The sequence below is a fragment of the Azolla caroliniana genome, unplaced genomic scaffold (genome assembly GCF_043228905.1).
Source record: "Azolla caroliniana isolate FFs.n. ecotype wild unplaced genomic scaffold, voAzoCaro1.0.p SCAF_20, whole genome shotgun sequence".
NCBI classification, from domain to species: domain Eukaryota; kingdom Viridiplantae; phylum Streptophyta; class Polypodiopsida; order Salviniales; family Salviniaceae; genus Azolla; species Azolla caroliniana.
This window is the reverse complement of record NW_028230455.1, coordinates 10784065-10811688: the sequence shown is the minus strand read 5'-3', so window position 1 is coordinate 10811688 and position 27624 is coordinate 10784065. Positions and strand designations below refer to the sequence as shown.

General features: G+C 38.7%; 2 protein-coding genes across 3 annotated transcripts; one reads left to right on the top strand and one right to left on the bottom strand.

Annotated features, from left to right (window-relative positions):
- Positions 1-409: 409 nt before the first annotated feature.
- LOC147850991 (histone-lysine N-methyltransferase ATXR6-like) lies at positions 410-22836 on the top strand. 2 transcript variants are annotated; one of them, XM_087335488.1, is made up of 6 exons: positions 412-991; positions 15370-15438; positions 15791-16023; positions 21369-21469; positions 21546-21758; positions 22463-22836. In XM_087335488.1, exons 1-6 carry the CDS (start codon positions 646-648, stop codon positions 22620-22622), a joined length of 1122 nt encoding a protein of 373 aa, XP_087191614.1. In that variant the 5' UTR covers positions 412-645; the 3' UTR covers positions 22623-22836. The 2 variants fall into 2 exon arrangements, with proteins under 2 accessions (XP_087191615.1, XP_087191614.1); XM_087335489.1 differs by lacking the exon at positions 15370-15438 and having other exon boundaries at positions 410-991.
- A 1677-nt stretch (positions 22837-24513) lies between these two features.
- LOC147850990 (uncharacterized) lies at positions 24514-26159 on the bottom strand. Its single transcript, XM_087335857.1, has 2 exons — positions 25842-26159; positions 24514-25586 (listed from the first exon to the last, which is right to left on the bottom strand). The coding sequence occupies exons 1-2, from the start codon at positions 26139-26141 to the stop codon at positions 24786-24788; spliced, it is 1101 nt and encodes a 366-aa protein (XP_087191983.1). The 5' UTR covers positions 26142-26159; the 3' UTR covers positions 24514-24785.
- Between the last annotated feature and the right edge of the window lie 1465 nt (positions 26160-27624).

Below are 27624 nucleotides of genomic sequence, written 5' to 3'. Positions count from 1 at the left end.
TGAGGTTAGCTAAACGATGAATCACGTTGGAGAGATACAAAGAACCTAGAGTTTAGAGAGACCTAAGAGTTCCTAGGAGAAAAATGATGTATCATCACCACAAACCGGTAGGAGGTGCCATAGGGAAGCATTGAGTACGTTAGTTCCGATGAGACTCCTCCTCCAGCATAAACAATTGAAAGGAAGTGTCTCATGATCCACTGGGATGAATCATGTTGGCATGACCACAATATCACCTTTTTATCTCAAGTTTAGGGTTAGTTCATCTTCATTTCTTCATCAAAAGAACTTACAAGATGTCCCAATATACATATATATTGTTTTGGTCTCTCATAGGCCACAATGGTCTCTTTAGAGACGTTAATAGAGAGCATTAGTACCTCTTCTTCTTCACAATTCTTCACAAATTTGATGCTCTACATACTCGAGCTCTCCTTTCTATTCAGTTCGAATATTGGAGTAGGTCATTGGAATTTAAGGGTCTCTCTCGTATCCTTAAGAAGAATCTTAGACATGGGTTCTCTACTGCTCATGGTAGCTTGAAATGGGTTCTCCATTTCTCCATGGTTTATATTAGGTTTTGTAGCATTACAGAGCCATTCAATTTCTAAGCCAATTCCAAGAATTTCATGAATAACTTCACTGATGGTGATGTTAAGTGATGATATTGATGAACATCTCAACAACCACAACAACAACAGCAGCAGCAACAACAAGGACAGGAAAAGAACACTTGAAGATATATACAAAAATGGACCAATTCCTGAGCCCACTAGAAAACTTCAGAAGTTTAAAGGTGCTTCTTTAACAAAGATCCACTACGATGATTTACTCTGCAAGATATGTAAAAAAGGCGATGGAGACTCGGAAATGCTCATATGTGATGAGTGTGATGAAGGTTTCCATATGTATTGTCTATGTCCCATCCTCATCAAGGTGCCCAAAGGCAAATGGTTTTGCAAATTCTGCTCAAGGAAAGATAAAATAATAGGTAAAACTTCTTTCTACCCTTAATGATGTATATATTAGTCATTGGAGGGAGAGGGAGAGGTGTGAGAGTGAGAAAGAAAGGTATATTAATGTTTTCTAGAGGCCGAACTCAGTTTATGAGACCAATCATGATTACACAAATAGGTGAATTCATGTTATCCATATTAGGAAAATAAGAGCTTTAAGTTCTTCTAAGTATCCATGATAATGATCGTAATGCATGTGGTGGAAATATTCTGGAGATGGTTTACAAGCATGAAGTGCATATCCAGGGTTTGTTGGTGCAGCAGGGCAAGGCTATGATGAAGTTCACCAAATGCATATGGGTGTCCTCATGCAGATTGGACATTGCAAGGAATAATGTCCATGATCTGGTGATATATCTTGGTACATGTGGTCTTCATTGTTATTAGCTTTCCTCTGCTTGCTCTGTGATGATTCCTGAATGGAAGTGTGTTCCTAGGGAAGAAATCAACAATGTGTGATTGCTGTTGCGTTGTGCGTGCCAAATAAAGGTCAATACCCTGTGTTTTTGGAGATCGAGCAAGCTTTGGACAACCTATGCCGAAAGTGTTCCTCGCTCTCAACCTCTCCTTCACGTAATTTATAATATATTTTGGCCTTTCCTAGCTGGTGGAAGCAAAGTCTGAATTGGCCTATTGCTTTGTGAGCACTATGGGGCATGTAGGCATCAATGTACCTTGGTCTCTATATGGATCCATCAATTAAGGAGATAAAGAAATGATCTTTTTAGTAGGAAAACTCTTGGGGAAAGAGGATCCCTTGGTGTGATCCAAGCCTTTTGAGTATAGAGTTGCGATATGTCTTGCTACATTACCTTGTTCTATTCATCATTTTGAAGAGGTTTGGTCTTGAAAGGGTGGCAACTTCTCGACGTCGAGGCCATTGTTGTTGAACCACTTCATTACCTATGAATGCCATGATCCTTCTTTGTGTTTTGGTTGTTGCCATTTCCTTGTATGCCTCAATTGCCTTATGTTGTAATTTTTTGAGGTAGCACGGTTTGGATTTGATCGATGAGATTCACTATTTTGGATGCTTTCAATTAGGCTCAGATGATCTTGTGTGGGGTGGGGGCTTTGCTATATATCACGTGTAATGATATCATCACAATGGATGATCTAGTTGTGTCCATGCCTACAAATGTGAGGCATTCAACCCATATGGTTATACAATAAATGAGGGCAAGAGTGACAATGGCGCTGAATAACCATAAGTCTAGAAGTGTGCATAGTGGCATTGTTTTTCTACCATGACTAGAGTTGCATAGCCTTGAGTGATTTGATTCTTGACATGCCGTGTCATAAAGAAGTGCCCAATCATGATCATTAATGTGATTCCCAGTTCGGTATAAGAGTCCGTTACTTCAACTTGCCCTATTTATAGGATGATAGAGGGAAAAATACCCATACCCTAAATCCCAAGGGGAGGAAGAAGAAGCTCCTCATTAAAGCCCCAAAATAATAAGCTCCCAAAACTCACAAAGCCCAAAAATGATTGACCTTTTTGTCTTTCCCCCTCCCCTTTTATAGTGAGTGAGAGGAGAGAGAGGCCCATCTATTGCAATAAACGTGCACTTACCCACCTTTCTCATCAAGAACAAAAATGAGTAGGTTACTCCCACGTAGGCATGTGCCAACATTTGAAATCATCACCTTTCCCCATGAACCAATATTACGTGATGAGCGTAAGAATGTCTATGGGTGTTGGTCAATGACATTCCCTTAAATATGAAGGTTTGGTTCACTTTGTGCTCCAATTGTGGGGCATGTAATGTTACAATGCATGATTAAACACATCACTTATCTAAGCATGTGCTTCCTTTCCTATCCATTTAAGCATTTTGTCCTTGATACCTTGAATATCTCTCGTTTTGCAAATGACCAATTTCTTAAGCCCTACACATACATCCTCAATAGTGGGGGGAGAGAGAGGGAGAAACAAAGATTAACATATTTTACGAGGCCAAAATGGTCAATAAGACTAAACAAGCAATTACATCTGACAATGTTTTCTTGTCTTTGAGAACAACAAAAGCAAATTCAATATAACTCAACACATGGTACTAAAGAATCTATCTATTTATCTATCTACATATATATAAGAACTTAAGAATCTCAACTTAGATGGAGTAAAATTTGTCTTCAAATAATCTGTGCTGCTCCAAGATGTAGAGATCTCTAAAGTGAGGGAAGCACCTTTGGTGTCAAGTTATGATTGACCTTTATCGGATAAGGATGATGAGAATGTGGTCCAAATGGTCATGGCATTCGTGCAAAACACATTGCTCTTGCTTGATCTATTGTAACCTCTTTAGAGTGCCTTGGTTGGTAAGCCACCTGTGTGATCCTTGATTAAGTTGTAGTATGAAGAAAAGAAAGAAAGAAAGAAAGAAAGAAAGAAAGAAAGAAAGAAAGAAAGAAAGATATATTAACATCTTCTAAGACCAAAATTGTCCCATGAGACAATTGGTTTACAACAAAATGGGGTGTTTACCCAATCATTAAAAATAAATAAATAAATAGAACTTAAGCTAAAAAAGCTCTAGTATTGTACAAAACATGTTATGGTGTAACATATTCTATAAAGGAAAAACGTCTTTGTACTAGGCCTAGTTTCATTTCCATCCAAGTCTTGTGAAAAGAAGCGGGAGTTAAAGGGTTTCGATGTGGGTGTGGCTCGTACCCAACCATAGCTTCTAGGCGGTGTAACTCACGTTCCCTTATCTTCTTCATTGCTTCCTCACCAAGTCGAGTTGCTTTGAAGCTTGACATCTGAGGACGTTTGGTTGTTCTTTGGTTTTCTACTTCAGATAGGGAGAGGTTGAGTGGTGTAGGTGTGTCCACATTCATCGTCTCCCCTTGTCTCTGAGAAATTTCATTGGTTACATGTTGGTGAATATTAGAAAGGTTATTGTTAACATTTTGTAGCTTATTCTCTCTATGTTGTTTTAGCTCTAAGATATATCTACCTAATTTCTTTATATCGAGAGTATCTAATAGTTTGGATAGGGTGGGAGAGGGTCTGAGTATGTCTTGGTATTTTGCTCTTATCTCGGCGTAAGTTGGACACTTGCATGTAAAGTGGTACTCATCCTCTATCTCTATGTGACATAATCTACATATCCGTTCCTCTCTAGGGACTCCATTAGTATGACCATTCTCAATCTCAAGTTGGTGAGATGATATTCTAAGTTGTCCAATGGTAACCCTTAGTGCATTCGGTAAGAAAGTATCGAGATATTTTGGTTGTGTAATAAAACCTAACTTAGAGAAGTGCATGAAGTGTTCCTTATAGTTCAACATTTTAGATGGGAGTGGCTTAGACTAGTGGGTTGATCTGTTTATATCAAGTGTAGATTTGCCATATTTCTTGGCGTATTGCTTTATTATGGTCCTCGTGAAAGATTAAAGTTTTATCAGTCTCCTAGTTCTACCTAAGGGGATGTAGGTTATTAAAGTCTAGGCCGTTTGCAAGAAGCCAACTCACCACAATGCTATACCAAGAGCTAGTATCTCCGAACTCATAGAGTGATTGAGATGCTGCAAAAACTTGACTAGATATCCTATCTTGTGCTGGCCTATGTATCCTACGAAGAAAAACTACAATTTGGAAAAGTGCTTCTACTAACATCGGGGGTAAAGTGAACTCTGCTCTAATAATGTGAACCATTAGGATAAGTATTTCGACAAGTCTATATTTTCATCATTGTAACTATGTCTTATGTAGTATTGCATACATGCTAACTCAGATGAGCAACATGGCTATCATGTATCACACGTTAACACATGTGCGCCAAGTAGCGATTGCACACCACATGCACTCTTATTCAAACACCTATTTTTGGAGAAGGAATGGAAGCATCTAGACATCAATGGAAATACATACAATCAATTGATCAAGCTAGCTCATCAGGAAAGTAACATATTTGTTATCATATACTGTCTCAATTCTGCGTCTTTAATCCTACACTATCTCTATCCCTTGGTTATACTCGTCTCTCTCCCTTTCTTTTACGAACTCTCCTTGTTCATAACCCTAATGGTTCGATGCACCAATCACAAACTCTACAACAACAATTGGAACCATTCTTGCATTTCAGCATACCAACAATGACGATCTCCATTTTCAGCTATTGCTTTGATGACCTTAGTGCCAACTTCGAATTCTTTTGCTTAGGGAGTAACCAAATCTGTTGGATACTAGTCATTGATTAGAATAATGCCTTAGTCACTTTATCATATGGGCAATCATCAATATTAAAGGTCTCTCTAAATCTATCCTCTTATGGTCAGTAAATGCTTGGTTCCCAAATTTATACTCTTCAGGGAAGAGATGGTTTACAGGTGTACCAACCAAATGAGATATGTGCATTGTGTCTCTCAAGGGTACCAAGGGCTGCATAGCCACGAGAAAAGTCTAGCACTTGCAGCTTCCTATAAGGAGAAACAAGGCCTTGTGAATGTTACTCCTAGACATAAGTAGGGTTGTGTGCATGCCAACGGTTCCTCTCTCAAGAAGAAATCTGGTTTTGATCTTGTTACCCATGCTTGAGTGGTGTTAAACACCATCACTCTAATTTTGTCAAGTTGACATTCAAATCCTTCTCTGTACAAAAATGACTTTAATGCATTTAGATGTATTTGCAGGTCCTCCGGAGAGTTGGAGATCAACACAATGTCTTCCACATATAGTAATATCCGTATGGCAACCCCTGCCAAGCATGGCTGAGAATCACCCAATCTCTCTATTTGATTATATACCTTATCTATATAAAGACGAAAGAGAGTAGGTGATAGTGGGCATTACTGTTTTACTCCATTCACACTACCCACAACTTTGGACAACCCAATAAGGCTGCAAACTTTCCCTAACACTTATTCATCTAGTGTAGAGATCTCCCATTGCCTATCTATTGGGTCTACACATGCTTTTAGTTGCTGCATGACTGGAACCCTTTGAGAGAGAGGCTTTTGTGTGTGAGAGAGAATAGAATAGATAATTATTCTACATGATTAGGCCAAATTATGGGACCAAATCAAGCTATCATCTTGTATGTGACTCCTTCCTAAGAAGGGGGTTACTATTATGTAGTAAAAACTTTCAATGTGAAAAAAATGCACGCACATATGTGCTCACCCTTCTCAGTGGAAATATGCGTATGACACTGCCTTATCATGCTCTTCGAACAACTTATCATATTATCATATTTCTCATGGATTACCTTATACACGCTGAGCATGCGGTAAGTAAGTGATATTCATCTTTCACTAGGTTTTCATTGCATATCTTCATGTTTGCGTGGTGATGAGATGATGCTATCTCAAGACCTAACTTTTCTGAGTGAGCTCGAAGAAGTGTTAACGCTCTTCGAGATCCAAGGCTCATGGGGGTATTGAGATGCGATTGGACACGTTTTGATTTTTTTCCTTGTATTGAAACCAATATTGGGGGTTAATATTTGCAATATTGACATTTTATCATTTTGGCACTTCATCCTTAATGCTTCTAGTAATCTATCCTCAATGATCACATACTTCATAGCATTGCCTGAGAGCTCCAATAGATATTTTACTCACCATCTCTTAAACCTTTCGATAATGCCAAGCACCTAGCTAGATGAGAGGATCTTGCTCTTATTAGTTTTTTGTACCTTGCATCCTATGATCCTTGTTTGGGCAATCTATTATCAGACATATTCTTTACTTTTTGTTATATATTTGCACTCTCTTTGCATGGTTAGTACCTCTAAGGGTAGATCACTTGTTTCTAATAACATGATAGGATAGGATGTTGAGAGAGGGAGAGAGAGATAAATGTCTACTAGAGGCCAAAATCAGCCTATTAGACAAATCATGATTACAAATATGGATGAGCTTGTGTTATCCATAAATAAAGGCATTAGGTTTCCTAAAGCTTCTTTTTCGTGAGCCAAATGCATGTGGTGGAATGATTTTTGATATGGTTTACAAGCATGAAGTGCATACATATTATGTATGAAATTAGCGGTGATTGGATTGCGGTGACATGATGCTATGACAAACTTTAATGAGGGCATGTGTGCATTGGACATGGTGAGCAATTATCTTCATGAGTTGGCGAAGGTATGGTTCATGTGCTCTACATCCTGGTACTCACCGTCTCCATTGTCATCAACGCTCCTTTGCTTGCTCTATGGTGTCTCCTTGGCATGTTGTGAGGTGAATGCTTGGCTATGTATCATCCATGACAACATCATGACTAGTTGATGCCCTATTTGTGTGCACATGTACATAGGAGTTTTGGAGCCCATATGGATTCACCGTACATGAGGATAGGGGTGATAATGGCGTCAAGTAACCAATTTTGGTATGAGGCTCTTGCAAGTGTGCATGGTGGCACTAACGGTCTAACTTGGCTGAGAGATAGCTAGATAGATAGATTATATTATCGTCTTCCGAGGTCAAATATGACCTATGAGACCAAAAATATTACATATCACGTGATATGTGTGAAAGTGAGTAGCGGCCCTCGATGTTCAAGAACTTTACCAATGAATGTTGCAATTGAGAGTGCACATTGTGGTTGTGAGAGAAATTCGTGCAAGTATTGGGCTCAGTTGAAGATGTGTGGAAAGCATGGTCGAATATGATCAAAGGTAGAGCATTGTATCAAAGTGTGATACTTAGACTCTCGAACTTGTTTAGGGCAAAGTGTGCATAGCTGGTCACTCTCATCACTTGTGCCCCAACGCCTCGTCTCACATCGCAATGCATGTGAGCTAAGTAGTATGGAAGCAATGGTTCGAATTGCAAATAACAGGATGGGCTCTAACATGTATTGATGTGTACGGTTTCCCCATTCCACGAAGAATATGGTTTTGTATTCAGGTGCAAGATGTGTAGTATAATGTGTGAAGTGTGAGCCTCCACATTTGTCCCATGTCAGGATACATTGGTGTTGCAAAAAGGCCCCATTTACTGAGGAATCTAGTGATGCATCATGAAACAATGTGTCTCGCATCCCATCTACCAAACCATTTTTCTATATCTTGCATCCAACCGGAACACAAAATTTTGCTTTTATGCGTCTTTTGGATCTTTTTGCTTGCTTCCCATGCAATTCTTGGAAGTCGATGTGAGGGACTTTTTTGAACCTTAAGTGTATATTCAACAACCCTTTCCATGGTCATGATCTCAATGGGAAGCGATCCTATCTCAAGGAGGAGGAGGGTGTAGGGTGTTTGTTTCTCAACTTGTAGAAACTTTGTAAGAAAATGTTTTTGAACATTTTTAAACTCTTTCCACGTAGATTTAAGGACGCTACCGCCCCATACTTCCACCCCATAGAGAAGAACCGGTGTCACCAAAGTGTCGAAAAGATATTTCTTGAGGACCCAACACTTAATATCTCCAAGATTGCATGTGTTCTCAAATGCATAGTATGCTCGTTTGCCTGCCTCTAAGCGGTGTGTAGCACATTCATTCCATCTATGATTTGAAGGAATTTCAAGGCCAAGATATTTGAAGCTTTCCACACATTCAAGTGGCTCATTATTGTATATAATGTATGGTTTATCTCTTTTTTGGTTCTTCACAAGCATAATCTTATTTTTAGAGCTATTGACACTTAATTTAGTATGCATGCAATTTTTTTCTAATGCCTTCATAAGCTTTTGTGCATCTCCAAAAGTTTTCGCAAAAAGCACTACATCATTTGCATATAGCAAAAGCATAATCACAACATTCTCGATGACAACATCTTCAACACATTATTCTTTTACAAACTTGGTGCAACACATCAATACATGTTAGAGAGAGAGAGAGAGAGAGAGATATTAACGTCTTTTAAGAGGCCAAAATGGCCTATAAGACCAAATAAGAGATTACATCTTAAGTGTTTTCTCATCTTTGAGAACAAATCAAAATAAAGTAAATATTACACAGTAAATATAAAAGTAAATAAGATGAAAAGAAAAGAGACCAGAGAATCTGGTTTTGGCACATGTGAGATTCTCAAGTTAGGTATATTGTAGCTTTTGTCTTCGAAAGATCTCTATCATAGGTCGATCCAGAATGGAAATGTCTCCGAAGCGAGGGAAGCACCTACAATGGCAGGAGATAATGGCTTTTATCTGTCGATGACAAGGGTGTCGAGGTCGTGCTCCATGGGGCCGGGGCCTACGTGCACGGCAAATTGCCATTGCCCGATCAATCGTAACCCCTTTGTTATATCCTGGTCTGGATCCCATTTCTGTATCCTGGGGTTGACTTCTAGCATTAGGAGTGATGGAGCTAAAGAAAGTTGTGATTGTTCTTTGTGGATGAGCTTGTGTGGTTGTATTCTTCAACAACTTTTCCCGATGTCTCTTGAGCTCGAGCAAGAAAAGTCCTAGGCATCGTTGGTCCTCATATTCCATTACCTTGCGTAGTGGGCCAAAGCCTTGTTTAAAGATGCAATGGTATCTCCCTCTGATTTCATAAAAGACACTACAATGACAAATATAGTGTTCTTTAGATTCCACTCCTTGATGACACAATTGGCAAATTCTCTTTTCTAGAGGTAGTCGTGTATATCTGCCCACCTCAATCTGTAGCTGATGTGATGAAGTTCGCAGCTGCCCTATCACACTACGTAGCGCATAGGATAGATGTATGTCCATATAAGGTGGCCTGATGACAAATCCATCCTCCGATGTATGTAAGAAGTGTGTCTTATAGTGGGCCATCTTTGTCCCAAGTGGTATTTTGGGGCTGATCCATGTTACCTTGTTTTCTAAGTTAATAATATCAGTTCGGATCACTCTATTCTTTTCCACTTTGGTCATATTGAGATGGGGACAGTCCAAGCTATATTGGAACGGGGGTAGTGCATTTATGCTCATGCCATGTGACTCGAACCATTGCTGCATTTTAGCATACCAATAATGAGTGTCTCCATTTTCAGCCAGTTGTCTTGATGACATAAGTGCCAACCTTGGGTACCTTCGTTTAGGGAGCTCCCAAAGATGTTGGATAAATGTCACTGATCGGAACAATGCCTCGGTTATTATAGGTGTTGCTCCCATCTCTGCCCGGATTATATCGTGGGGCACCGATGCTTTGCTCCTTATCATGCGAGCAATCATTGACACTAAAGGTCTCTCTAAATCTTTCCAATGATTTGCCTTGTTAAGACTCGGTCCCCATTTCTCTACTCCATAGAGAAGAGTTGGTGTGACAAGTGTATCAAATTACCATAGCTTAGTCCGTGGCTCTTGGAACTGCAAATATGCACATTGTCTCTCGAGAGCACCAAGGGCTGCATATCCACAAGAAAGTCGGGCACAAGTGGCCTCCTGTAAGGAGAACCTAGGTCCTGTAAATGTTACTCCTAGGTATGTGTAGGAGCGTCTGTATTCCACCTTTTCCTCTCCCAAGAAGAATTCTGGTTCTGATCTTGTTACCCAAACACCATCACTTTAGTTTTATTCATGTTGATTGACAAACCTTTGTCCGTACAAAATAGTTTTAAGGCATTTAGATGTCTTTGTAGTCCCTCCGGAGGGTCAGAAATCAGCACAATATCATCAACATATAGTAATATCTGTATAGCTATACCTGCTAGGTGTGCTCCGGAACCACCAAATCTCTCTATGTATTGTGATACCTCATCTATATAGAGACCGAAGAGTGTGGGGGATAGTGGGCATCCTTGCTTCACGCCAATTGTGCTAGCCACCGCCTCTGACAAGCCCTTAGGAGACCGAACTTATCCTGACACAGATTCATAAAGTGCATAGATTCCCCATTGCATGCATGTCTATAGGAACACCAAGGGCTTCTAGCCGTTGCATAAGCCGAGCATGTGGCACCGTGTCAAAGGCTTTTCGGAAATCCACAAAGCAGCAATAAATCCTCTTATTGTGGGCTCTGCCCTCCTCAATAAGGGCCCGGAGGGTGAATATGTGATCCAAAGTTGTGAACCCCTTCCGAAAGCCTCTTGTCTAATTGAACGGCAGCCATTTTGCTCTGCCCATATACTCAATTCTGATTCTAGAATCGAGCCATATAGTTTAGCCAAGTAATGGCCAATCATGATTGTCCTATAGTTGCTTGGCATCATGGGGTCTCCACTCTTGAGGATTGGCACAATGGTATGCTGAGTCCATCTAGTAGGAAAACCTTCACACATGGCTCTATTAAAGATGTGTGCTAGCAATGGGAGCAAGGTGTCACGGGCATAGATAAAGTGTTCACCCACCAATCCATCATGATCTTGGGCCTTCCCAAATTGTAGCCGATCAATGGCATTTCTTACATTTTGTGGTGTAAAGAAGGTTGATTCATGTGGGCGTGAGGCATTCGGGTGGGGAAGAGGAGGTTGCCCCGGGATATCATATAGGACCTTTGCATATTCATGCCACACCTGAGGTGAGGTCAGTTGTGTGGTGGGTTGCCTCTCATTAAACATTTTCCATGCTCTTTTACTCTCTCGTCCTAAAAACAAGCGATACAAATGATCTTCAAATTTAGCCAAATACAATCTCTTCTTCCTTACGAGGCGTTGGAAGGTTGCTCTCGCTTGGTTGTGTGTATAAATGCCCCGAGTTACATCACGCTGCAAGAATCTCCTTGTATCACGACATTCCTCATCATACCAACTATTTTGTATTACTCTACCGAGTTTGGGGGGATTGGCCGTTGTGTGAGGGAAGGCATTTGTGGCTGCTTTATGCAATGATTTGGATAAACCTTGGGTAAGTTCTTCAAGGGGTGCGAAAGGATCCAAATCTAGCATGCCATTGTATACACCACAACTATAGACATCAATTGTCTCGCGAGTGAATAGATACTTAACCAGCCCACTCTCCTTAGCATATACATCCTTTGTGCATCCATCCTTTACCTCAAAGCGTAGATATGCATGATCAGCTGCCACACCAATAGGTCTTCCCGATATAGTGAACACTTTTATTTCAGGTATAAGAGATGGAGGTCCCATTAGATAATCGACTGTGCTTGCACCCCCTTTTGGTTTCCAACATGTCAAAGCATCTGATCCAAGCCATTGTGTTAAGCCATTATATATCACAAATCCATGCGCGCTTCCCAAGGCTAGAAAGTGTTTTCCATATTCAGTTATAGCACTCATATCTTGAGCTTTTCTCTTTAGACCAACCTCTTCCACCATAACTTCTCCATAAACAGCCTCGTTGGTGTTAAATATAGTTGTTTGTTCATCCTTGGTTCGTGCATTAAAATCTCCTAATAGTATTATGTCCCCCATAGTAGCAAATCTTATGATATCATCATATAGTGGTAGATATGGTGATTCACCTAGAGGTGCAAACCTTGAGTAGGCAGGTGGAAGGTAGCAAATTGCAATATATATCTCCCTAAGATCCCCTCTTTTTATGCGTATCCACATGTAGCGTGCATCCACATCCTTATGGACAACATGCACTCTACCATGGAGCTCCTCTTTGTATAGCATAGCCACTCCTCCCGAACCTCTAGTGCTTCCTCGTGTCTGAGGTTGGGGGCGACATATTGACTCCCATCTATATCCTTGTACCTCGGGGAGTTTGCTAGCCATGCATTGCTGAGTCTCTGTATACATAGCAATATCTGTGTTTTTCAATGTATCTTCAAAATATTCGACATCTGTCCGTAGAGAGCCGTTGCAATTCCATATGGTCATGCGTAGGGTCTCATTACTCAACCTTGAGAAAGGCATTCAATTCTGATTTTTGTTTCTCTATCTCCTTTTTCATTTATTCTTTTAGTGCTATTTCGATATCTTCTCTAATAAGATTGATCTCTTGCGCAATCAAATGGCGTAAAAAATCATGTTTACCATTTTCGACATCAAATGGAATGTTGGATGGGGCCTGCATTCTAGGTGCCTTGTGTGCCCTTCTGATGCTATTCAGGGTGCTTCAATCCCGTCCTTTTCGTCTATGATATCTTCTTGTGGTCTTCAATGGGTCTGAACCCTCGTCATGCGTGTTAAGATCCATCTTTTCAGTGTCTGTCCCTTCAGACTCCATGGTGTCTTAGGACAACAGGTATAGGAGATGTTGAGGGCAGAAAGAACAATATAGACTCTAGAAATTTCTATTGGGCAGAAAGCATAGAGGAACACAGATAGATAGATAGATAGATTATATTATCGTCTTCGGAGGTCAAATATGACCTATGAGACCAAAAATATTACATTTCACGTGATACGTGTGAAAGTGAGTAGTGACTCTCGATGTTCAAGAACTTTACCAATGAATGTTGCAATCGAGAGTGCACATTGTGGTTGTGAGAGGAATTCATGCAAAGATTGGGCTCGATCGAAGAGATGTGGAAAGCATGGTCGAATATGATCAAAGGCAGAGCATTGTATCAAAGTGTGATACTCAGACTCGCGAACTTGTTTAGGGCAAAGTGTGCATAGCCGACCACTCTCATCACTTGTACCCCAATGCCCTGTTTCACATCGCAATGCATGTGAGCTAAGTCGCATGAAAGCAATAGTTTGAATGGCAGATAACGGTATGGGCTCTAACATGTATGGATGTGTACGATTTCCCCGTTCCGCAAAGAATATGGTTTTGTAGTTAGGTGCAACATGTGTAGTATAATGTGTGAAGCGTGAGCCTCCACATTTGTCCCATGTCATGATACATTATATTATATTATCGTCTTCGGAGGTCAAATATGACCTATGAGACCAAAAATATTACATTTCATGTGATATGTGTGAAAGTGAGTAGCGGCCCTCGATGTTCAAGAACTTTACCAATGAATGTTGCAATCGAGAGTGCACATTGTGGTTGTGAGAGGAATTCATGCAAGGATTGGGCTCGGTCGAAGATGTGTGGAAAGCATGCTCGAATATAATCAAAGGCATAGCATTGTATCAAAGTATGATACTCAAACTCTCAAACTTGTTTAGGGCAAAGTGTGCATAGTCGACCGCTCTCATCACTTGCACCCCAACACCTCGTCTCGCATCGCAATGCATGTGAGCTAAGTCGCATAGAAGCAATGGTTAGAATGGCAGACAACGGGATGTGCCCTAACATGTATCGATGTGTACGGTTTCCTTGTTTTGCGAAGAATATGGTTTTGTAGTTAGATGCAACATTTGTATTATAATGTGTGAAGCGTGAGCCTCCACATTTTGCCCATGTCATGATACATTGGCGTTGCTAAAAGGCCTCATTTACAGAGAAATCTAGTGATGCATCATGAAACAAATGTGTTGCATCCCATCTACCAAACCACTATTTCATATCTTGCATCCAACAGGAACACGAAATTTTCTTTTATGCGTTTGTTAGATCTTTTTGCTTGCTTCCCATGTAATTCTTGGAAGTCGATGTGAGGGACATTTTTAAAACTTAAGTGTATATTCAACAACCCTTTCCATGGTCATGATCTCAATGGGAAGCGATCCCGTCTCAAGGAGGAGGATGTAAGGCGTTTGTTTCTTAACTTGTAGAAACTTTATAAGAAAATGGTTTTTGGACATACTCTTTCCAAGTAGATTTAGGGGTGCTATCACCCCATACTTCCACCATATAGAGAAGCACCGTTGTCACCAAAGTGTTGTAAAGGTATTTCTTGAGGACCCAACACTTAATATATCCATGCTTGCATGTGTTCTCAAATGCATAATATGCTCATTTTCCCACCTCTAAGTGGCGTGTAGCACATTCATTCCATCTGTGATTTGAAGGAACTTCAAGGCCAAGATATTTGAAGCTTTCCACACATTCAAGTGGCTCATTATTGTACATAATGCATGGCTTATCTTTTTTTTGGCTCTTCACAAGTATAATCTCTGTTTTAGAGCTATTGACACTTAATTTAGTATGCATGTAAAATTTTTCTAACACCTTCATAAGCTTTTGTACATGTCCTAAAGTATTTGCGAAACGCACCACATAATTGAGAGAGAGAGAGAGATGAACTATGACATGTGGGCACATATATAGATGGCCTAGGAATCAAACCAATTGCCCAAGCATGCATAAATATAAAGAAAGACAAATAAATATAAAGATGATGATCAAGATTTACCGTTCGCTGCTGATTTGGCAATTGCCTACCATGCTAACAACATAACTCGATGATCTTCTTACGGTTACTCTATATCAAAATTTTATCAAAATTTGTAAATAGGTTTGAAGGTAACTTGCAAATTCATGAATTTAGCTGGGCTTGACTATAAATATCTAAGATTGAGTATTCATCTATTACAAGTGGAGTTGCTAATTGTAGAAAATTATATTAAAAGTCTTATTTATCTCATAGAACAGCTTAACATTCTTGCTAAAGAAACTCAAATTCGAAGTTATGTATAAATTATGACCATTTTGCTGCATTTTGTTGCCGATTTCAGATTTTCCACTTATTCAGACAAAGATAATAGACTTTTTTCGTATCCAAAAGCCTCTTCCGATTCATCAAGGTGATTTAAAACCAATCCAAACCTTAATTTTAGTTTTATGTTGTGTTAATGTTGGTAAGAAAATATTGGGTTTGCAGTTATTAGGGATGTGCTTAGATTTGGATAAAGTTTGTTGACCTGCTTGCAGCTTGCAGTTAGTTATAAAGGGGAATCTAGCAACCATCTTTGGTTTTTTTCCAATTTGACTTAATGAGGTTTTCTGACCTTAATCTGGAAGATGAATGATGCCACATAAAGCCTACTATTAGATAGAATGTTGTATGTATATCTCTGTTTTGTAACATTTGCTATATATTGCTGTGTATACATACTTCATTGAGATTTTCTTTGTGAAATTGTGAATATTCGGAAGATGCCAAGTTTGTAAGGAGGCGAAGAAGACATGGCTTGTGCATTCAGAAGAAAAGCAGGAAGATACTTCCTCATATACCATCAAAAGACCTAGAACGCCGATGGCTACAAATGGCGTCACTTGCAACTGCGTTGACTAGTACAAATGTTGAGTATAGCAATGAGCTTACATATTTGCCTCGACTTGCCCCAAAGTCAGCAAATCGAGCTGCTAATGAAAGAGGAGGCATGCAGGTTTGCTTTGTTTGTTTTCGTCCTGTTCAATTTTATTTTTTCACATCTGTTTTTAGCAAATTGACCGTAAGTATCCCTTATTTTCCTTTCTCCACAACTTCTCTCTTTATTAATCTAGTTATATTTATTTTGTTTTTCCATCTCCAATATGAGATCACATTTTTAAGACCTAATATCTTGATATAGTACCGCAAAGTGAGCGTTGGAATAGAATGGTAGAAATTGGCATGCCATTAGAGTATCGAGTTGCTATTGCACGATTATATGAGCAAGTCAGATGCCAACTAAAAATTGAGAATGATTTCTCAGAACACTTTTTAAGTAACATGGGGGTTAAGCAAGGATGTCCATTATCTCCTACACTCTTTGGTTTATGCATTCATAAATTGGAAGAAGTGGTTAATAGGGTTGCAAGGGAAGAAGGATTAGATGCCCCAAACCTTATGCAACAAGTTATCTTTTATTGCTTTTATGTGCAGATGATGTGGTTATCTTTTCATATGATGTTAATGGTATGCAACATTTACTTGGGGCATTAGAAGCATTTTGCCAAAGTAATGGACTAACTGTAAATGTGGATAAAACAAAAGTGATGGTAGTGCGAACCATCTAGCCTCACCAATACCCTATGCTTATATATAAGGGAGAACATGTACAATTTGTACAAAGCTTTAAGTATCTTGGTATCAATGTACCTTCCACAAAGAAATGAAGCGTATGCTTTGAGTCTAGATGTCAAGCTGGTTGGAAAAGTTATTATATGTTGGAAAATAAATGCAACCAAAGTGATACTCATGGATGGGAAGTGAAACTAGTGTTATTTAATGCCATAGTAACAGAAGTTTTGCTTTATGGACTAGAAGTGTGGGGAGACACTATCTCTCTTAATGCATGGAATGAGATTGAGAAGATTCAAAAGTTGTTTTTAAGGAGACAATTGGGAGTTAAACCCACTACCTCCTATTAAGTTATGCTCTTGGAAACAGGTGTTCGACCTATAGAGATATTGGCGCTACATAGAGTATATAGATACATTACAAAGGTCAAGAATATGCAAATCATAGATTACCACATCTTGCTTGGAATGTTGGATGTAAACTACAAAAGAATCACAAGAGCAAAATTCTCTCATCTGATTAGGTAGTTGACATCAAAAAATGGTTCAAAAGATGGGACGTGGAAGATCAAGTGATGCTATAAAATATGTAGATATTGAGGAAAGATTAATGGACCCACTAAGGAAGAAGTGGAAAGATGCTAAAGGGACAGTTAGAATATTACATTGCAAACATCAATTCTGAATGTGTGGTTCTATATAAGGCAAGAAGGCCTATTGATCATATTCAACCTTACCGCATTACTAGCATGAGTAATAACTCTCATAGAGCCCTAACACCCCTTTGCACTTGATCACACAACCTAGGTATTGAAGTTATATTATGGAATCAAAATCAACCAAATATAAAGGCATGTAAGGTATGCAAGGAAGGGCTTGTAGACGATGAATATCACTTGCTTTTTACATGCTCTGCATATAGTGCAATTCGTGAAAGCTATGATGATATATTAAGAGGGGGTGATGACTTGAGTATCACATTGAAAAGAACACCTAGAAGGTTGAGGTCATACCTCCATACCTAATTCACACATCGAGACTTGGTGTGTCTAAGTATGAATATCCCTTCTTAGGAAGGATACACACATCAAGTTAACTTTTGTACTTACGTCCTAATGGATCAATATTGGCCTCTCTTGGGCGCTAAATTTCTCTCTCACTCTCACATGTATCACGTGAAATATAATATTTTTGGTCTCATAGGTCATATTTGACCTCCAGAGACAATAATAGAATCTCTCACTTGTGCCCAACTTTCTCGTGGATATGCAGCCCTGGGTGCTCTCGAAAGACAATGTGCACATTTGCAGTTCCAAGAGCCACGGACTAAGCTGTGGTTATTTGATACACTTGTCACACCAACTCTTCTCTATGGAGTAGAGACATGGGGACCGAGTCTTAACAAGGCAAATCATTGGAAAGATTTAGAGAGACCTTTAGTGTCAATGATTGCTCGCATGATAAGGAGCAAAGCATCGGTGCCCCACGATATAATCCGGGCAGAGATGGGAGCAGCACCTATAATAACCGAGGCATTGTTCCGATCAGTGACATTTATCCAACGTCTTTGGGAGCTCCCTAAACGAAGGTACCCAAGGTTGGCACTTATGTCATCAAGACAATTGGCTGAAAATGGAGACACTCATTGTTGGTATGCTAAAATGCAGCAATGGTTCGAGTCACATGGCATGAGTATAAATGCACTACCCCCGTTCCAATATAGCTTGGACTGTCCCCATCTCAATATGACCAAAGTGGAAAAGAATAGAGTGATCCGAACTGATATTATTAACTTAGAAAACAAGATAACATGGATCAGCCCCAAAATACCACTTGGGACAAAGATGGCCCACTATAAGACACACTTACGTACATCGGAGGATGGATTTGTCATCAGGCCACCTTATATGGACATACATCTATCCTATGCGCTGCGTAGTGTGATAGGGCAGCTGCGAACTTCATCACATCAGCTACAGATTGAGGTGGGCAGATATACACGACTACCTCTAGAAAAGAGAATTTGCCAATTGTGTCATCAAGGAGTGGAATCTAAAGAACACTATATTTGTCATTGTAGTGTCTTTTATGAAATCAGAGGGAGATACCATTGCATCTTTAAACAAGGCTTTGGCCCACTACGCAAGGTAATGGAATATGAGGACCAAAGATGCCTAGGACTTTTCTTGCTCGAGCTCAAGAGACATCTGGAAAAGTTGTTGAAGAATACAGCCACACAAGCTCATCCACAAAGAACAATCACAACTTTCTTTAGCTCCATCACTCCTAATGCTAGAAGTCAACCCTAGGATACAGAAATGGGATCCAGACCAGGATATAACAAAGGGGTTACGATTGATCGGGCAATGGAAATTTGCCGTGCACGTAGGCCTCGGCCCCATGGAGCACGACCTCGACACCCTTGTCATCGACAGATAAAAGCCATTATCTCCTGCCATCGTAGGTGCTTCCCTCGCTTCGGAGACATTTCCATTCTGGATCGACCTATGATAGAGATCTTTCGAAGACAAAAGCTACAATACACCTAACTTGAGAATCTCGCATGTGCCAAAAACCAGATTCTCTCGTCTCTTTTCTTTTCATCCTATTTACTTTTATATTTACTGTGTAATATTTACTTTATTTTGATTTGTTCTCAAAGACGAGAAAACATTTAAGATGTAATCTCTTATTCGGTCTTATAGGCCATTTTGGCCTCTTAAAAGACGTTAATATATCTTTCTTTCTTTCTCCCTTTTGGTGAAAACACACAATTATATTCATAAATGTGTGTGAAAAACACTACTTACAATGGATATCACAATTGAGTATGTTCACCCACTAACTACATGGGTAGTAAAACATTTTGAATTGCGAATAGGCAAGACGAAACTCTACCGAGGAGATAATTTCTTCTACATTAGTTACTCCCTTCAACTTTCATAGATATGCTTCAACTCCATGCCTACCATCAACTAAAAAGCATTGTGCATATCCCAATTAACACGTAATATCCAATATCTCAGAAATAGGAAGTATCTCCATCTCTGATTTTTGGTCGACTTGTGACAATTGTGCAAACACCCGCTATCTTGGTGTCAAACAACACCGTGACAAAACTTGCCAAAATTGAGAAATGTAACTTCAAATTTGACAAGCAATTGGACATTTTATGAATCTCTCTCTTTCCTCTCTCTAGCTGTTGGCTTGGTGGTTTACACCATAGCATCAAAGTCATAAAATTTAGAGAAGCCAAGTTCGATCCTCACCAAGGGCTAGGACCTATCTCATAGATCGATATCATTAAAAAGATATCTATCTATCTATCTATCTCTCCCCCCTGCCCCCTCTGACTTTTTGGCCTTTGGTGAACTTTTTACCTGCACTTTTTGGTTCCAAGGATCATATTTGGCCTCTGCAAATGATAACAAGGCCTATCTATGTAGAAGCATTTGGCATGTATGTTTGAACACAAGTAGATCTATAAAGAGAGAATTTGAAGAGAGTGAAGAGAGGGAAATTGTAGAGAGATGAGTGTTTACCGAAGGAAAAATGAGGGGTTCTCTTAAGGATTTTTGGGAAAATAAGGGATATTTCGGTAAATTTATTTTGGTTTTCACGAATGAATTTTTTACTTGTGTGAGGTTAATACTATTCCTAAAGAGTTTCCTTTTTTGCTAATAAATTCAAGCTTGTCTCATTAGAAAGTTGGTTTGATGATTTTGTTGTACCTTATCTTGTCCAGTTTTTGGAAATTTTAGTATGTATTACCGGAAGATGAAGCATTTATCCTATAAGAATTTCATAAGCTGAAACACACTGATAATTGTGATACTTCCAAGTTTTCTAAACCTTAAACTGCTCCCATCGCCCTCTATGAGACAGTTATCATTTATTCCTCTCTGTATAGTTTACATGCCGCTCATACAATAGAGTTAAAGGGTTTGTTCCTTATTTATTTACTAGTTGATAGAGATGGTGGTGAAGAAGATATTTTAGCATAACAGTATTGTTAGTCATGAAAACTGCAGTGTAGGAGTAAATTAGGAGTAAGTTACTAGCTAAAAGATAGTATGTTATGTGCACGCACATTACTATGGCAGGGAGCTAATATTAATGCTAGGGATTAGCCCATTTGCATGGTTTTGGTGATTAAATTTTTTTGGATAAGAATTGGGGGGAGGTTGAGGATTTTTGTGACATTTTATACTCTCTCAAGGATGAGCCAAATATACTGTTGTTTTCATCTAAAATTTTTGAGGTTAGGATGAGCCAAATGATTAGGAGCATTCATTGATGACTCATGAGTAGTGGCTCTTCTTAGATTCATTTAATGATGTAGTGCTCTACAGTTGTCTTTTTAGTAAATTTAATACTCAATACTGATGATGTTCTTTGTTGGATTTTGCGTCAGTGATAGATCTAGTTTTTTGAGCTGTATATCGTGATTTTATTATTCAAAATGTTTTAGAAACAAACGTTTATTCTTTTTTCTGGCAGTGGTTTTGGTATGAATGCTTTAAAATAAAGTTTGCTCGATTTATGTGTTTTAAATCTCAGGGTCAAAATATGTGGACTGTACAATAGGACTGATTGTTTACTTATATACCAAGGGCTTGCTTAACAAATTGACCCAATTAAGTCCTTATGGATGGAGCAAGTATGATAGTTTCTGTGAATCATGATGCTACATTCATGTACTCATTTTGGTTCCTGTTCATGATTGCAGGTCATTGGAAAAGAAGATTTAGAAACTTTGAAGCTATGCAAGAAAATGGTAGCAAGAGGAGAATGTCCTCCTCTAATGGTGAACTATGACCCTCGAGAAGGGTGTGTTATAAGGAATATAAGATGAATTCTAGGATGTTTTGAAACATCATTGCGTTAAACTAACTTGACTTTGCAGGTTTGTAGTTGAGGCTGACAATCATATCAAAGATATGACGCTTATTGCTGAGTATACTGGTGATGTAGATTACATGTTTAATCGGTTGAACGATGATAGTGATAACCTCATGGGTCTTCTTTTTCCACACGACTCTTCAAAAGAGTTGGTGATATGTCCAGATAAACGAGGGAATATTGCACGGTTCATTTCGGGCATCAACAATCATAGCTTGTAAACCTCTATCAAACCCATTCAGTTCTTTATAAAGTACTCAATTACTGTTTTTTAAAGGTTTCTATCATGTCCATATCACATTAGATACAATTTTGTTTTTGATAGCCTGTTTACTGAGATAAAACATATGTTTTTATAAGCCAAACTCTCATATTCTTGTTATGTATGCTTTTGTCATTACCAAACCCTGACTAGATCTTTCTTCTCCTCCATTGCGTCCTTGATAAGCAAATTTCTTATACTTCTCTAGTGCTTCATCATTCTATCAATAACCAAATGTAACCGAAGCTTACTTCTCCATTGCTTTCTTGGTAGTTTACTTTGTGGGATGTGACCAAGGTATGAATAGTTTGCTTCTCTCATCCTTTTGTATGATTGCTCTTTCTATATGAATATCTAACTAACCCTAACTAAAACTTTGTTCTCCTCCATTTCTTGATTGCTTCCTTACCCACTCATTGATCCTTCATAATGCACACACGCAATCATCACTTTTCCTGTGTTTGAATTGCTGATTCAGCACCAAACCTGATTGTGGTTTATTCATGATTACATTTCAAGCCTTTCTAGTTTTCATAGGAAATTATGGTATTTTAGAGAAGATATACTTTCATTCTCTCATTATTTTATGTGAACAATTTGGATATGAAAATGAAAAACTTTTCAATTAAAATTAAATTTCCTCTATTATTCCTTTGCAGAGAAGGCAAGAGGAAGCAAAATCTAAGATGTGTGAGGTATGACATCAATGGACAAGCAAGGGTCCTCTTAGTTTCCATCAGAGATATAGCAAAAGGTGAGCGTTTATATTACGACTACAATGCTTATCACAAAGAATATCCAACACAACATTTTGTGTAGTGAGTGGGTGCTCTTTAATCAAAAGCGTGAAAATGAGAGAGTGGTTTTCCTCTGTGGCACTTTCCTTTTTTATCGCAATGGAGGAAATTATCAAATAAATTGATGTTTTAGAGCATGGGCAATGGGACATGATGCAATTTTATAACCATTGGTGTAAGAATGATTCTCTTCTCTTGAGGTAGTGAAATTTTAGTCTCATTTTCTGTTATGTTTTAATATATATATTTCTCTAAAACACATATACATACAGAAAAGCTATGCATATGTAGAGAGTATTGCCATACATTAACATACGAGCATGGTAGTAGCAAAAGTTTTTGTTTTATGCCTTCAGCATTTGCTGCATTTAATTCTATGAAATTAGTTAATATTTCAACCAATATAACTGCTTGCTGCCCGATGATAACCTCTTGAAGCGGTCAATGGAAATAATGAGGCTTCTAAGTATAAACAAAGGAAACTCTTTTCTAATTAGTTTCCTTAGTCTAGTGTTGAAATTTAACACTCTGTATTGTAGTAGCAAAAGTTTTTGTTTTATGATTTCCTCATTTGCTGCATTTAATTCCATAAAATTATTTGATATATCAATCACTATAACTGCTTGCTGTGCAATGATAACCTCTTCAAATGGTCAATGGAAATAATGAGGCTTCGAAGTATAAACAAAGAAGGAAACCCTTTTCTAATTAATTTCCTTAGTCAAGTGTTGAAATTTAAGACTCTCTGTGCTGTAGTAGCGAAAGTTTTTGTTTTATGCTTTTGGCATTTGCTGCATTTAATTCCATAAATTTAGTTGATATATCAATTATATAACTGCTTGCTGCCCGATGATAACGTCGTCACGCAGTCAATGGAAGTAATGAGGCTTCTAAGTATAAACAAAGAAGGAAACCCTTTTTCTAATGCCATTGGTCAAGTGTTGAAATTTAACACTGTACTGTAATTTAATTTGGTCAAGCTTTCACTTCTGTTTTCCTATATTGAAATCAATCAATGTACTCACGTTTCATAACTTCTTTGCAAATGCTATTTTAGTTATTGAATCTATCTTAAGTGGCTACGAATTAACATTTCACATTTCAGATGAGTAAAAATGTACTAATAACTGAATTTTATGTATCGTTTGGTCCTAGTCTATTGTCTTTGAATGATAAGAACTTGCTTGCCAGCATTTTTATGCACCTGAAAAAATAGAGCAAATGCATTTTATCTCGTTTTCTTAAAGAAATTGTAACATCTGGAATATATTATGTTAGGTATGCATCAAAGTTGGACATTAGTGTGATATGCAACAAGAACCTATAATGTGAACTAGTCAGTCTTCAGATATTTGCATATATCATGTGTATTGCTACTATCTACAAGGGGAAATAGTTTCCTTCCGTGTGAACCTAAACACATCAAATTTTGTAGCCTTCATCTAAAGCATCAAAAGATTATAGCTTGAAAGTCTTCACTCATATTTTAACGTATTAAAAAGATGTGAATCCTTAGACTCATCAGTCATCACTGTACAAGAATAATCCACCATAGAGTAGTTGCACTGAGTGCATATTCACTATTCTTTGCTAGTCAAAGTGAGTTACTTAATTATTGTACACTGGTAAGAAAATTCTCTTCTTAGAAATATGTCTTGAGTTTACAATCATGGAATGCTATGCCAAGTGCCCTAACACTGGGAGTGATGACTGCACTAGCATTTTGAATGTCACTTCGAACAACACTGAACATATGTCCATGCAACAAAACTTATGTTAGCTAGATTTCATACATGGTAGTTTACTACTCTCGTTATTACAACTGATCCACTTAACCATATAGTACGGCAATAAAACCTTGTGTGGAAGTTGATCAGTAATCATACATAATACTGGCACAATACAAATCCAAATCCAAATCAAAACAAGAATCCACTTCTCCTTATAGCATAATTTAGTAGTTTGTCATAAATGCATATGAATGATATTATAATCACCCAATAATCATGCTTAAAAAACAATAGCAAACTTGGAAGGGCATTGACTGTTGTTAATGCTACTTCCAACATAACAACAAAGTTCCATTTCTCCAAATAAGATCTTAACATAATATTCACACATAACTTAGTATATTACTTACATAATCAGTCCTGAATGAACATATATTTGTTCACTTACATAGTGACTAGACCTTGTTCTCTGGTTCACCATCGATGGTAGGCTTGTTGAACTTCTCACATTCTTTCGGTGATGCCAACAATTGGTAGCTACAAAGAATACCAATGTCTTTTTCTTCTTCATCATCGAACACATAATCATCCGACTCTCTTGAGAAGAAAGACCATGCCAGAGAGAAAACACCTGCAACAATAGCTCCACAGGCGGCGCCTAAGAGAAGGCTAAAAGCAATCCTTGAGAGTTCATTCATGGTGAAAACCCATGAAGAAGCACCATCATTATCACTATATTCATCTCGTGGTAGAGAAGGAAATAATTCATGAACGCCATCTCTACTTACTGAAGACTGCTTAGGTTCAGTACTTAATGTAGACTCATCAGAGTTTATCCATATTAAAGATCGCAGAGAATCGGTCCAAGAAGATATCTGAGAATTAGTTAATGAAGATCTTTGTGAATCAGCCCATGAAGATTTCTTAGCATCAGTTAATGACGTTCGCAGTAAACCAATCTTTGAAGGTTTCTGAGAATCCGTTTGTGGAGATATCTGAGGACGTGTCCAAGGAAATCGCAGAGAATCAGTCCATGGATATCTCTGAGAAGAAGAACCAATGTTCCATGGAGATTGATGAGAAGAATCGGTTGATATAGATTTCTGAGTGGAAGAATCTGTCTGTGTAGATCTCTTCAGAGAATCACTCCATGACGATCTGGTCTGAGAAGAAGAGGAATCAGTGATCCTTGGAGATTGATGAGAAGAATCGGTCATCTGGGGAAATCTCAGAGAATCAGTCCATGGAGATCTGACCTGAGGAGACGAACCAGTCAACCAAGAAGATCTTCTCCGATGAGTATTAATATTCATAGTCTGAACAATCTCATTCTCAGGTTTCTCTACTACATCATCAATAAGGACAGGTGAAGAAGTAGAGGAAGAAGACTCAGTAGCTAATTCATCATTCTCTCCTTTCCTCAGTTTCTCAGTAAAGCTAATAGAATAATACGAGAAGAGGGTGCGGTAATCTCTAATCCTCTCTCCGAGAAACAGATTCCTGGGACTTACCTCGTTCTGGTTCAGCAGCACGGGGAACAAACGGTGGTAAGAGGAAACCGTTTCTCCACCCTGATTGACAGTGGTGGAGATGGAAAGGAAGGTTGGGAAGGGCTTGGGTTCGCCGCCAGAGGTGAGGAAGAAGGTGCCAGTGCGGAAATCAGTGAAGAAGAGAGATCCGTGGCAGGATCTGGCGCCTAAGCGAGCGGAGGAAGGTGAGGCCACAGAGAGCAGAAGGAGGAGGAGAGTGGGGAGGAGGCGAAGCAGTAGGGTTGCAGGGCCGCACAGGATGGGGGAGACGCGTTTCGCCATAGCTTCTTCGCTATCTGCCTGCGATAAGAAGAACAAAGAGAAGAAGAAGAAGAAGAAGAAGAAGGAGCAGATGAAGAAGAAGGAAGAAGGAGAAGATGAAGAAGAAGGTTAGGGCCAAATTACATTTCTAGCCTCGCTCTCCTTTGGTGTTTCTAGCAAATACTACTACTACTACTACTACTACTACTACTACTACTACTACTACACTACAGTATAGAGAGAGAGAGAGAGAGAGAGAGAAAGATATATTAACTTCTTCTAAGGTGTAATCGATCGAGTTACCTCTAGGGTAAGCTAATTACGATAAGAGAGAGAGAGAGAGAGAGAGAGAGAGAGAAAGATATATTAACTTCTTCTAAGGTGTAATCGATCGAGTTACCTCTAAGGTAAGCTAATTACGATAAGAGAGAGAGAGAGAGAGAGAGAGAGAGAGAGAGAGAGAGAGAGAGAAAGATATATTAACTTCTTCTAAGGTGTAATCGATCGAGTTACCTCTAGGGTAAGCTAATTACGATAAGAGAGAGAGAGAGAGAGAGAGAGAGATTATATTATTGTCTTCGGAGGTCAAATATGACCTATGAGACCAAAAATATTACATTCCACGTGATACGTGTGAAAGTGAGTAATGACTCTCGATGTTCAAGAACTTTACCAATCAATGTTGCAATAGAGAGAGAGAGAGAGAGAGAGAGAGAGAGTGTGTGTGTGTGTGTGTGTGTGTGTGTGTGTGTGCGTGTGCGTGCGCCGAGATGGATGTAGCTCAATTGGTAAAGTTGCCCAATGGAGACCATGTGGTCATGGGTTAACCCCTACATTCCACGGTGGCATCTAGTGAAATAAGAGATATCTATGGAGTAATAGAGAGGTGAGAAACTTGGGTTTAGTAGTGTAATCAACTTACCTCTAGGGTAAGCTAATTACGATAAGAGAGAGAGAGAGAGAGAGAGAGAGAGAGAGAGAGAGAGAGAGAGAATGGGTGTGTAGGGTGGCATTGAGTTTGGAGTCGTAGTAGTCTTTAGATCCCTAGATAGATAGAAGGGTTCTATACTTTGTAGTAAGTTAGTCATGGTGGTGTTTTTCCTTTCGTAATGAAAGCCATTATTTACGAAAAGAGAGAGAGAGAGAGAGAGAGAGAGAGAGAGGTGATTAGGGTGGCACTGAGTTTGAAGTCTTGGTAGTATTTAGCTCCCAAGCTAGGGTTCTAAACTTTGTAGTAAGTTAGTCATGGGTGTTTGTGTTTTTTCTTTCATAATGAAAGCCATTATTTACGAAAAAGATAGAAAGAAAGATATATTAAAGTCTTCTAAGGCCAAAATTGGCCCATGAGACAATTGGTTTCCAACAAAATGAGTATTTATCCTGACATCATAACTAAAATAAAATAAAGTAAACATAGAACTTAAGCTAAAAGACTTCTCGTAGTGTACAATATGTGGTATACTCGATAAAGCAAGTGACTTTACACTAAGCCTAATTTTATTTC

What these genes read in the sequence shown, in the direction of transcription:
- LOC147850990 (XM_087335857.1), bottom strand. Translation starts at nt 26,141, where the DNA reads ATGGCGAAACGCGTCTCCCCCATCCTGTGCGGCCCTGCAACCCTACTG. An exon ending in TGCTGCTGAACCAGAACGAG is followed by an intron (nt 25,587 to 25,841) that starts GTAAGTCCCAGG and finishes TCGTCTCCTCAG; the next exon opens with GTCAGATCTCCATGGACTGA.
- LOC147850991 (XM_087335488.1), top strand. Translation starts at nt 646, where the DNA reads ATGGTGATGTTAAGTGATGATATTGATGAACATCTCAACAACCACAAC. An exon ending in GCCTCTTCCGATTCATCAAG is followed by an intron (nt 15,439 to 15,790) that starts GTGATTTAAAAC and finishes AATATTCGGAAG; the next exon opens with ATGCCAAGTTTGTAAGGAGG. An exon ending in ATGAAAGAGGAGGCATGCAG is followed by an intron (nt 16,024 to 21,368) that starts GTTTGCTTTGTT and finishes TCATGATTGCAG; the next exon opens with GTCATTGGAAAAGAAGATTT.